This window comes from Heteronotia binoei, chromosome 2 (genome assembly GCF_032191835.1).
Source record: "Heteronotia binoei isolate CCM8104 ecotype False Entrance Well chromosome 2, APGP_CSIRO_Hbin_v1, whole genome shotgun sequence".
Lineage (NCBI taxonomy): Eukaryota > Metazoa > Chordata > Lepidosauria > Squamata > Gekkonidae > Heteronotia > Heteronotia binoei.
The window spans coordinates 169,899,321-169,912,181 of record NC_083224.1 but is presented as its reverse complement, the minus strand read 5'-3'; the positions used below and the strand labels follow the sequence as shown (position 1 = coordinate 169,912,181).

Here is a 12,861-nt window from a genome sequence, read left to right as displayed (position 1 = left end):
TCGCACAAGAATTGCCATGTCATGTTAACGGTCAAAATATCATTTCTAAAACAAACAAAAAATGTTTTCTATTTATACCTCTGCTCCTTTGCCCAATGGGACTCAGAGTGGCTTACAATATGAGAGCCAGTTTAGTGTAGTGGTTAGGTGTGTGGACTCACATTTGGGAGAACTGGGTTTGATTCCCCACTCCTCCACATAAACCTGCTGATGCGACCTTGGGTCAGTCACAAGTTCTTTCAAGGCTATTCTGCTCAAGGGCAGTTATGGGAGAGCTCTCTCAGCTGCACCTACTTCACAGGGTGTCTGTTGTGGGGAAGGGAAGGGAAAGGAGATTTGTAAGCCGCTCTGAAACTCCTTTGGCTAGCAAAGGGTGGGGTACAAATCCAATCTCCTCCTTCTCTTCCTTCTCCTCCTCCTCCTCCAATGTATCCTCACAGCAGCCCTGTGTGAGATAACTTAGTGTCAAGCCCCAAGATTCCCAGTAATGAAGTCCTTTGTTTCTTTCAAATAAACTTGTTTATTCAGGATTTCAAAGGTGCTCCACGAACAGAGTTAGTGGAAATACTGAGATACAAAAGGTTATATGCTTGCTATATATAGGGTATCATAAACCATTACTAAAGGTATTTCATTTGAATCTTAGGTTCATAGGTTAAAGCAATAATTATCTTTCTACTACAAAAGCATTCTCACACTATACTGTGAAAAGATAAGCAAGCCTGTGAATTTGGGGAGTACATCCTTGAGACACAGCAGGCCCTTTCAGTATCATAAACATTCTGCTGTCAGATGGTAGTGCCTGCATGCCTTCTAAGTTGTAAATAATGGAGACTGGTCCAGCCTGCTATGGTTAGGTAAAATAACGGGGCTTGACACTTAGGTTGAGAGGGTATCACTAGGCCAAAGTCACCCAGCGATGGTAGAGTGAGGATTTGAACCTGGGTCGCCCAGATCCTGGTCCAACACTCTAAAGCAGGGGTGGTCAATGGTAGCTCTCCAGATGTTCTTTGCCTACAACTCCCATCAGCCCCAGCCATTGGCCATGCTGGCTGGGGCTGGTGGGAGTTGTAGGCAAAAACATCTGGAGAGCTACCGTTGGCCACCCTTCTCTAAAGAAAGAACAAAATGGCTGCTCAGACTCTTTTAATACAATGTTGGGATCCTTTCTTTTGATAATGACACAGAAAGCCTCCCAAGTAAGACATCTGGAGATATGTTTTTATGCTAATTGATATGGGCAGAGCTGATATATGTTTAGAGTATGATTAAATTACACTGAAAATGTATGATGATGGTCAGCTGTGTATTTTTATTATTACTTAGCTGCAATCTTGGTGGAAGATGGTCAGACCAAATAGAGCTAACTTATTAAGCTTGGTGACTTAGTTTAATTGCCCCCACTTGCCTCTGTGTCTTCAGCTATGCTGGATAAAACAAGGTAGTTTAATATGCTCTAAAAGAAATGGGATTCTAAATGAACTTATTTCAAAATCCCATGGCAGCGTAAAGTGGTGGATGATGCAGTGCCAAAGCTGTTGCTTCTGCAGTTTGGTGGTACAGCTTTGGAACAACTCAGATTCTTCTGCTTCTTGCTTTGCCTCATGTTTCTTTCTCTTCTGCTCCAAGAAGAATACATTAATATTTGGAGGGGGGGAATACATGCATACAATCAAGCTACAAACTGAACAGAAAGAATAAATGATCTTGTTTTCAATTCATGCAAACCTGCCTTTTGCTGAATTCCATCCAAGAGTACTGAATCCCAGACCATGAGTCTTTTAGACACTGCATAGGAAATAACCTTGAGTTAAACTAGTATTTTCAAGGATCTATTATCTACTGATATGGAGTGGAATACTTTCAGGTTTGCTAGTTTTCTCTCCAGTTACAGTGAAACTTGCATACTGTTGCTATACATGCTTTCTTGAAAGCAAATGCCATTGAATTAAATGAGGCTCCCAAGTAAGTGTATATAGAACTGAAGCTTTACTATGTATAATAATGGTATGTGGATCTCTGAATGCATAGCTGCTCCTTAGTTACTTTTTGGGAGTGTATTATCTGAGTCTACCAGCACCTTAAGGACCAAAAGGATTCCTAGGGTATAACTTTTTGAAAACTTTGTACAAATAAGTTTTGTAGAAATGTTCATTTTCTGAGCTTTTCCTCCAAAAGTTTGTTCTGTTTCTACATAATAACATTGAGGCCTACATGATGCCCTTAAGGGCAAATAGTATTGTTTACTTCCAAGCTTGCATTGGAAGCATTATTGATGGAGCATTATTGATGGGTTTTAATTTTCATGTTATTTTTTTCAAATTATGTATTTTCTCCTCCAAAGAATGTGGAACTCTTCTGAAGTTTCCCTGCACAGAGTTGTGGTTCCCAGAATCCCTGGGTAGAAGCTCTGCTCACTTCTAATAAGCCCCATTCATTCCAAGTTGTTTCCCCCCACCCTTCCCCTGTAACAGCAATAAAAGTTATTTTCCTCGTAGATATTTGAATGGATATTATTTGCTTGTTCAACTTTTAGGGTATACTGACCCTTCTTTGTCTTGTTCCCCCTTTTTAGAATGATGTTCAAGGCATATCTGACCAAGGAGAGATCTGAAAATTATCCTTTACTGGGTAAGTGGAATACTAGGTTCTTACAATGAGCACTTACTCAGACAAGAGCCAGGAAGGCATAGGCTCTTCATCCAAGGAGTAATTAAGAAGTGATGGCAGCTACAGGCATTGACAACTTCAAGAGGGGATTGGATAAACATACAGAACAGGGGTCCATCGGTAGCTAAGAGCCACAAGATATAGATGGAACACTATGTCTGGAGTAGTGATGTTCTGTATTCTTGGTGCTTGGGGGGCAACAGTGAGAGGTCTTCTGGAGTTTTGACCCCATTGGTGGACCTCCTGCTGGCAGCTGGGGCTTGGCCAATGTGTGTCAAAGAGTGTTGGATGGGCCAAAGGCCTGATCCAACATGGTCTCTCTTATGTTTAGGCTTGCCAATCCCCAGGTCCCAGTGGGGGTTCTTCCACTTTCCCAGACTCCTTCCCACCCCCAGTCAGCTAGCCGGCGGGGGGAAGCCCCGCCCCCAGAGGACCCTGTGCCTTTGGAGGCTTCATTCTCCAATTGAAAGGCTTCCTCTTGGGATGGTGTGTCTGTGTTACTTTGAAGAAGTTGGCAGCAATTTGTGAGTAGAGACGCCAATCTGTCGCTTCAGAGTCACCAGAAACGGGGTGTGTGTGTGTGGGGAAAACGTCTGCTGAGCACTTCATTATTCCCTATGTGGAGATCGATTCTCATAGGGTATAATGAGGAATTGATCTGGAGGTTTCGGGGGCTCTGGGGGAGCTGTTTTTTGAGGTAGAGGCACCAAATTTTCAGTATAGTATATAGTGCCTCTCCCCAAAGTACCCCCCCCCCCCAAGTTTCAAAACGATTGGACCAGGGGATCCAGTTCTATGAGCCCCAAAAGAAGGTGCCCCTATCCTTCATTATTTCCTATGGAAGGAAGACATTTAAAAAGGTGTGCTGTCCCTTTAAATGTGATGACCAGAACTCCCTTGGAGTTCAATTATGCTTGTCACACCCTTGTTCCTGGCTCCACCCCCAAAGTCCCCAGATATTTCTTGAATTGGACTTGGCAACCCTACTTATGTTCATAGATGTCAGTAGGTACTTTCTTGGAGGTTCATTCATAAGGTGGCCCTAAACTGGGTGAGTGGAGAGATAGTACAAAAAAAAAAGGGTATCAGCAACCATGATAGGTTTTATGCCTCAGTGGCTGTTTTAGGCTGTGATGTCTAAGCAGATGCTGGTAATCCCTACATTTTACTTAAGGAGTGTTACTGGGCAAATGCAGTTATGTCTGCATTCAGGTGTAACGATTCATGTAATGTTCAGAGGGGAATCTGTATATGGGGAAAAGGGAGAGGTCATGTGTTAGTGGTAGAGCACATGCTTTGCATTGAGAGATCCCAGCAGAGGTGGACTGCCTACTAGGTTACTGTAGCCAATTGCCTAGGTTGCAAGAAGGGCATGGAGGCACCATAGGTGGCAAACAGCTTCTGGTCCCAGCACTGCTGCTGGGGGTCTGCTCACTGGGCCAGCTGGCCCCGTGAAGGAGAGAAAGAGGAAGGAAGAGCAGGAAGTGGCCAAACTAGGCCATCATCGCATTCCCGATCCACTTGGCTCCCAGTGTAGCAGCAGCTTCTCTCCTGGCCGAGACCTTGCACTCCTTGCTGAAGGTACAGACACTTGGCTCTGGGCATGGTGGATCTGCACAGTGGTTGCCAACTCTGGGTTGGGAAATTTGAGATCTAGGAATGGAGCCTGGGAAGGGCAGGGTATGGGGAAGGCAGCGACCTCTTTAAGTCTTCCCCCCACACCAGATTTCTGCTTTCCATGTGTTGGCAACCCTGGTTAGACCCAAACACATAAAAGAAATTGTTAAGCAAACTGAGAACAAAGGGAGTTTACCTAATCCAACCTCTCCTATATTTTGCAGTTAGCAGGAACTGGTGAGAGTAGGGCTGCCAACTCTGGGCTGAGAAATACATGATGGTGGAGCCTGAGGGAGGCAGGATTTGGGGAGGGACATCAATAGGCATAATGCCATAGAATCCACCTTCCAAAGTGGCTATTTTCTCCAGGTGATCAGTATCACCTGGAGATCAGTTGTAATCAGTGTTCCCTCTCAGCTGAAGCTTACGTTCTGAATAAAACTAAATTGGTCTTAAAGGTGCAATTGACACCTATTTTGTTCTACTACTTCAGGCCAACATGGCTGCCTATTTGGACCCCTCTCAGCTGAGTTAGTGTGAGCTAGCTCACAGTTTTTTAGCCTCTGGCTCACAGATTTTAGTCTTGGCTCAGGAGAAGTGGCCCCAGAACAAACTAATTTATGCCAATAGCTTGCAAACTTTAATGCCAGTAGCTCAGAAAGTAGAATTTTTGCTCACAAGACCCCACAGTTTAGAGGGAGCATTGGTTGTAATCCCAGATCTCCAGTCACCGCCTGGAGGTTGGTAACCTTAGGTGAAAGAGAAACCCCTTGGGATGGGGCAGCATCATTTGAATCCCGGTTGCTTGTTGGAGGGAGGACGGCGATGAGTCTAGAACCCTCTTGGCATATATTTTGTTGTGCAGGCTAGGAGAGGTGAAACACAGTAATATTGTAGCACTGAGGTTTGGGCCAGGGAGGGTTTGTCTGATCATTGGTAGTCCAGAAGGCTACCTTAAGTTAGGGTAACTCACACTGAAAAGGGTGCTGAAGATTATATATCCTTGCTGCTCACTGACCATGAATGAAACCCTAGTTTAATCTTATTGAGAATTGTGTCTTCATTTGGAGGGGAGGAATTCGAAGTATGTTGCTTTTTCATGACATCTCACCTATGTTATTGTTTCTCCCCAGGTAGGAAGAGAGAGACTGATTTCTTTGAAGACTTGGTGGAAAAATTTAAAATCATCCAAAAAAGCCACGTCTTAATGTATGAAGGTCACTTGGGATATGGGAAAAGCCAGTTAATGAGTGAAATTGCGTACTTAGGGCAAGCAGAAGGCCAAAAGTGAGTGTATTTTAATCTCCCTTTTTTACATACGCCCAACCACACTAAAAACCCACTCAGACTGTTGCCCTCTCCCCCCCCCCCCCCCGCAGATCCTTGTCCGTAGCACAACATCACTGTTAACACTAACATGTCAGAATGTGAGAATGCCTGTTAATTATTCTATTGCTAATAAACCTGGGTCAAAAAGAAGACATTCATTTCCCAGAAGTTTAATTACCCTTTCAAGCAAGATGGGTGATACTACAGGGGTCGCGTGTTAGATGTTCTTGCATGGGTTTTTCTTCAGTTTCTCCAAACTCTCCTTCTTGAATCTGGTATGTCTTCAGCCTCCATACCTTAGACTAAGGGTTGTATTATGATCCTCTTTTGCCGTATCATCTTGTACTCCCTCAGATGACAGTTCACTTTATTCTGTGTCCTGGGTAGGGTTGTGGCTACGGAGCTAACGAAGATAAATTTGTCACAGAGCTTCTTCACCATCCGGATCCTCATGGCTATGTTCTTGGGAATCGATACCTGCAAATCCTTTGATTCCAGGCAGCACATCCTTCAGCACAACATCCGTGGGGCAGTGGAGGAATCCTATTTTTGCCTCTTCAACAGCTTCTTTTACGTTAAGGTAAAGAAGTAGCTTAAGTGTGCAGTAATGGTGGGAATGCAAACAACAGCACAATAGCTAAGATATAGTGATCGTCACTAAGTAAAACGACAGAAAAGCCCTTTCCAGTACTCAACATGAAACATCTAGTGGTGACTCTGTCCACATTAGGCTGAATGCTAAGTTCAGCTTACACAGACAAAGGCTGTTGTCCCATGGAAATATTTGGCAGTGGGCTGTGGGTGTACTGTTAAGAGCACTGCTTTTCAAACTTTTTGAAGTGAGGCTTGCTTCTCAACTTTATCTGTAGAACCACTTTTATACTTACTGTAATTTATGGGGCTTGCTTATAAAGTAACTCCACACCACTCCCCCCTCCCCCGCTCCCTGTATATTGAAGGAATATTATATTGTTTAAAACTGATATCATATGCTGTAACTTCTTGAGGTTGGCCTTTCTGGGGAACTTTTAAGGTGTTATTTGGAAACTTTGTTGTTCGTGTTCTGTTTTGTAATAGCCAGTGGCTATACACAATAAATTTTTGACTAACTGTCTGACTAACTGAACAAAGATATAATTTATTTTTTTCAGGATTAGAATTTATACTGCATTTCTGAGGAGCAGACTGTACTCCATGGCCATTTTGTACTTTATGGCAAAACAAACCAAATCTGTCATTGGACCTCTCAAAGCCTCCTATCTCAGCTCAAAGCCTTCTTCCCTTCTGATCCCATGACCCATCTACAAGAGTTGTGGCTCACTTTTGGGTCCCGACCCACAACTTGAGAACTGCTAGGTCAGAGTTTTGGACAAGGATCTGGGAGACCCTGGTTCAAATCTTCACACTGTGGTGGAACTCCCTGAGTGAACTTGGGCCTCCCTCAAAATAATCACAGGATTGTTGCGAGCATAAAATGAGGAACTGAGAGACATACATGCCTCCCTTCTAGGATGAAAGGCAGGATTCAAAGGTGGAGAATGCTCAATAGCATAATCCCCTGCCTAGGGAGCATGGGCTTTGCGGTTTCTTCTCAATCCTGATTGAATCAGGTGGCAGGGGAACTTAAGTCCCCTGCTGCCTGGCAGGAAAAGTCACTCGTTCTAGTTCACAGACTGGATAGCATGGGATTTGTGTCTGATCATCCCTTCCCAAAACCACCTACTCCCTCTCCTTTGTCAAGTAAGTGATGTTCAATTGGAAAGGAACTGATGGAAACTGGTAGAGGATAGGAGAGTGCTTCATTAAGTTGTTGTATGTGTTTTTAAGTTTTAAATAAACTTGCTTCTCAAGCTTTCAACAGGAAAACTAGGGGGGAAAGATTGTCCAAGTGAGCCAAGGGAGAAGAGATTCCACACCTCATTAATCAGTTGTGTTTGTGGGCATGTTTTTTTCTCTCCCCCCCCCCCCCCCAATCAGTTTCCCACTTCAGAAGTTGTTTCAAAAATGGATATGCAAAGGAGGCATGCAGAGATGGAAATAATTCTTGGAAAGATTCTCTTCAAGGTAAGTAATGATTTTGATCCTGTAGGGTAGGGTGCAAAGTACACAACACTGGTTAACAGGGCTTTTTTTGAGCAGGAACGCACAGGAATGCAATTCTGGCTGGCTTGGCATCAGGGGTGTGGCCTAGTATGCAAATTAGCTACTGCTAGGCTTTTTCTACAAAAAAAAGCCCTGTGTGAAACGATGGTGCCATTTAAGTTCCCATTTACCTGCTTGATATTAGGATGTTAAATTTTGGGCAGGACAAAATGGTATTACTGCAGCTGAGGTGAGTAAGGCTTTATTTCTGCAACCATTGTTTATTTTTTTCATCAATATTTATAACTAAGGTTGCCAGCTATGGGTTGGAAAATACCTGGAGATTTTGGGGGTGGAGCTTGGAGAGGGCAGGGTTTGGAGAGGGGTGAGATCTCAGCAGGGTATAACGCCATAGAGTCCATCCTTCAAAGCAGCCATTTTCTCTAGGGGAACTGAATTGGGTTGGTGGCCTCCTCTCTTTACTCCTTTGATAGTATTTTAGGCTATTTCTGTTTGCAAAATAGGCTTCCATGCCCACAGTGGCCTCTGAGCATGGCAAAACGTGTTCTCTCTACTGTAGATTTTAAAGAGAAAAAGTGATGGAGTATAAGAGTCCAGCTCTGGTAGGGATTTCCATTTTTCTTCTTCTGGCAACATTCCAAGCCAACAAACATGGGCAATCTTCTTTGTAGAAGGTGGCATGTGTCCTACTGCTTTGGTCAGCTGAAGCCTTCCTCAGAGCTGCTGAGAGCGGTGAGCTGAGGGGCCAAAATTCAGGTGGCTCAACTCAGCTTGAGGGGCCCCAGCTGGGGCTCTCCCAACTGCCAACCACACAGTAGAGTTTAGCTTTCCCCTGAAATGCCTCTGCTCTGTCTTTACAGCTGATCTCTCTCTCTCTCCCCCTCTCCCTCCCTCCCTCACACACACACACCATAGAGTAAGAATGAGAGACAGATGCTGGACTAGGGTAACCAGGTCGCCCCTGATCATCATCAGGGGACGGGTGAGGTAGTTGGGTTGCCAGATCCAGGTTGGAAAGTTCCTGGAGATTTGGGGATGGAGCTTGGGGAAGAGAGAGACCTCAATGGGGTACAATTCCAGAGAGTCCACCCTCAAGGCATCAATTTCCCTCAGGGGACCTGACCACAATGTTCCCTCTAAGCTGCAGAGCCTTGTGAGCAAAAATTCTACATTGTAAGGTACTGGCATTAAAGCTGTGAGTTACTGGCATTAAAATTGTGAGCTACTCCATAAATTAGGGTGCTCTGGGGTCATGCTTCCTGAGCTAAGACAAAAATGTGTGAGCTGGAGGCTAAAAATCTGTGAGCTAGCTCACACTAACTCAGCTTAGAAGGAACATTGGACTTGACCTGTTGTCTGGAGCTGACAGATGAGATGTAATTCCAGGGGATGAGATGTAATCCTGGGGAGTTCCCAACTCCCACCTGGAAGCAAGCATCCCTAGGCCATTGGTTCAGTTTCCTCTGCCTGTCCCCCCTTCCTGCGCCTGTGTAACCAGCCAGCATACTGTGCATGCTGGGAAGGCAGCATGTGGTGATCCTTCTCTCTCATGTGATGATCTGCTGGGCAGCAGCCGGTCCCTCATCTGTTGTCCTCCTCCTTGCACAATCTGCCTTGCACAAAGCCCACTGTTTATCAGCTCTGTTCCCTGTCCCATTTCCTTAGCTGCATAAGGAAGCGTCTCTACCACAAGAACAGAGTACTATGAGCTGGATTTCTTCAAATGTGTCTCATCTCATTTAATGTTGACATGTGCTTGATGGTTGTTATTTGAAAATGGTTTTTTTAGGTGGGGGTTGCATCATACCTAATTGCAGGGGGGGATTGGGTTTTTTTGGTAGCAGGAACTCCTTTGCATATTAGGCCACACACCCTTGATGTAGCCAATCCTCCAAAATCTTACAGGGCTCTTCTTACAGGGCCTACTGTAAGCTCTTGGAGGATTAGCTTCATCAGGAGGGGTGGGGGTGTAGCCTAATATGCAAAGAGTTCCTGCTACAAAAAAGCCCTGCCTTATTGCAATATGAACTGTGTAAATAAGTAAAATCTGTTTTTTAATAATCCTGCCCATTTTCCTTTAATCTTTCTTACCTAACAAACAATTATTGTTCTATTCACGGATGGTAGCAGCAAGCCAATAATATTTGGTTTTGATCAGGGTCACTTGAAGGGGGGGGGGGGCAGATGGATTCTTTGTCTAAGGGCCCACAGTGGCTCCCAGCAGCCCAGGCTTTCTTCCTGCCTAAGTAGGCTTCCTCCAGCTTAAGTAGCTGCGGAAACATCACCTAAATTGGAGGGAGACTCCTCATGGGCTAGAAGAAGGTTTCAGGCGTTGCTGACTGAAGTGGTAGAATGCAGACTGGTGTGCTAACTGAATGGGAGACAAGTACTCCATGGCTGTAGGATCACCTTATTCTGGGTGACTTTTTAAAAAATGTTTTCTGGTTTGTTTCCTTTTTTTTCCTTTCCCTTTTTTAGGCATCAGAGAAGGAAACCATTATCTTTGTAATTGATGAGGCTCAGTTCATCGATTCCGCCTCCTGGGAATTCCTGGATAAATTGGTCTTGAATGTCCCCATCTTTATGGTCTTGTCTTTGTCTCCTTTTGACCAAAGGAGACAACCGCTGTGCTCTGCTGCAGCTCGAATCCTGGGCAGTCCGGCAAACACTTACATTAGATTAAAGGAGTTGACTCCTGCGGTGATCGCCCAGAAGGCTTGCCAGGACCTTGGGGTGGTCAGTATCGCCAGGGAACTTGAGACGTAAGTAGGAAAAAACAATGTGCTCTACTGGTCACTGTGAGAGTAGAATGGGGGAAGATTGGGACTGAAATCTGGGTGATGCTGGGCCAGTCACTCATAGCCTATGGAGTTGATTTGAGGATAAAATGAAGGGAAGTCTGTGCATGCCACCCTAAACACATGAAGGAAGGCCAGGGTAAAAAGTAATTACTTGGCCCCTCCAGTACTCAGATTGGCAGTTCAGCACCCATTGCAGGGAGTGCTGATGTCACAGAAAAGCATAAATCAAGGAAATGGCTTTTCATCTGTGCTGTTGGCAGTGCATTACGAGACATGCAATTTTTCTAATTTCCAACATATTCCTCCAACACATGTAATTTTTTCTAATTGCCAGGTACCATATAGAAATAACACGTAAGTATGGTTCTTTCAAAGTGGTACAAATGGAAAAAGACAATGTATGCACAAGTGCTTTGGGGTGTTTTTTTTGTAGCAGGAACTCCTTTACATATTAGGCCACCCCACCCCACCCCATGTAGCCAATCCTCCAAGAGCTTACAAGGCTACATCGGGGTGTGTGGCCTAATATGCAAAGGAGTTCCTCCTACCAAAAAAGCTCTGACTGTCTTTGACCAGGTTTTGTTAAAAGATGTTGCTCAAATGCTGTTTTAGGTTCTTAGTACAAAGAAGCCATGGAAACCCATTGTTTTGTGAGGAACTTCTCCACAACCTCCATGTAAACAGTGTCCTTCAGTACCACGTAGTAGAACAAGATGAAGACAGTGAGGATGAGTGGGACAGCCTTTTCAGTAAGTAGTTTTTAGCCATTCACATGATTACTATTTCCTGACTGGCATGCTTCAAAGACAAGCTGTCAGTTAGGGTTGCCAATCCCCAGATGGGGAAGGGGATCTCCCGGTTTGGAGGCCCTCCCCCCACTTCAGGGTCATCAGAAAGCAGGGGAGGGGAGGGAAATGTCTGCTGGGCACTCCATTACTCCCTATGGAGACCAATTCCCATAGGGTATAATGGAGAATTGATCCACCATATATCATAGGGTATAATGGAGAATTGATCCACTGGAATCGGGGGCTCTGGGGGGGCTGTTTTTTGAGACACCAAATTTGCAGCATAGCATCTCGTGCCTTTCCTCAAAATGCCCTCCAAGTTTCAAAAAGATTGAATGAAGGGGTACAATTTTATGAACCCCCAAAAAGGTGCCCCTATCATTATTTCCAAGGGAGGGAAGGCATTTAAAAACTGTGCAATCCCTTTAAATGTGATGGCCAGAACTCCATTTGCAGTTCAATTATGCTTGTCACAACCTTGCTCCTGGCTCCACCCCCAATATCTCCTGGCTCCACCCCCAAAGTCCCCAGATATTTCTTGAATTGGACGTGGCAACCCTACTGTCAGTGCAGGTGGGAGTGGTGCAGGTGTGGTCATGGTGGTGTTCACAGTGGACAGCATCACAGCACAGAGTTTGTGCTCCTGCTCAGTTTCTATACTGCATTAGTTTCCCCCAGACCTTACAGTCTGTACAGTTTGCCAGTCGATCGCGTGCTGATTTTACCCAAACTTTTCCTTGTTTTTTCTCAGACTGCCTTTGAGCCTGTCTTTTTGGATGGATCGCTCTTGAAATGTTTTGGGGGGACTGTGTACATTTAAATGCATTATCAAAGGTCCTGCCCATTTTCTAGCACCATCATTTTTTATCTCTCCCTGTGCACTGATTACCCGAGAAATTGGCAGTGCTGGCCTGAAGCCTGGGAGATAGTGAAAGAGGGCAAATAAAGAGAATTCGTGGGGTTTTGTAATGATTCAGTTTCTTTGCCATGAAAATGTCTTCCACAGGTAAACCCACTACGGCAGTGGTCCCCCACCATTTTAGCACCAGGGACCGGTTTTGTGGAAGAAAATTTTTCCACAGACCGGGGTTGGGGGGGGGGAGCGCGATGGTTTTGGGATGATACAATTGTGCACTTTATTTCTATTAGTTTGGTGTGTTTGGTTAAGTGTGTAGACTCATCTGGGAGAACCAGGTTTGATTTCCCACTCCTCCACTTGCAGCTGCTGGAATGGCCTAAAGTCAGCCATAGCTCTCGCAGAGCTGTCCTTGAAAGGGTAGCTTCTGGGGAGAGCTCTCTCAGCCCCACCTCCCTCACAGGGTGTCTGTTGTAGGGAAGGAAGGTAAAGGAGATTGTGAGCCACTCTGAGACTCTAAAATTCAGAGTGGAGGGCAGGATATAAATCCAATGTCGTCGTCTTCTTATTACTATACTGTAATATATAATGAAATAATTAAACAACTCACGGCTCGATTGCTAACAGACCACGAACCGGTACTGATCCACAGCCCGGGGGTTCGGGACCCCTGCACTACAGGGTGTGTGTGTGTGTG

At 44.9% G+C, this 12,861-nt stretch overlaps 1 protein-coding gene across 1 annotated transcript in view; it reads left to right on the top strand.

Moving 5' to 3' along the window:
• The window catches only part of LOC132567373 (adenylate cyclase type 10-like), a 94,534-nt gene that overhangs the window by 32,409 nt on the left and 49,264 nt on the right, over positions 1-12,861 (top strand). The window contains exons 12-17 of the mRNA XM_060233047.1: positions 2,576-2,631; positions 5,421-5,574; positions 6,004-6,196; positions 7,594-7,680; positions 10,198-10,481; positions 11,133-11,269. Of these exons, the coding sequence (XP_060089030.1) occupies positions 2,576-2,631; positions 5,421-5,574; positions 6,004-6,196; positions 7,594-7,680; positions 10,198-10,481; positions 11,133-11,269 (911 nt within the window). The remainder of the gene's footprint in view (positions 1-2,575; positions 2,632-5,420; positions 5,575-6,003; positions 6,197-7,593; positions 7,681-10,197; positions 10,482-11,132; positions 11,270-12,861) is intronic.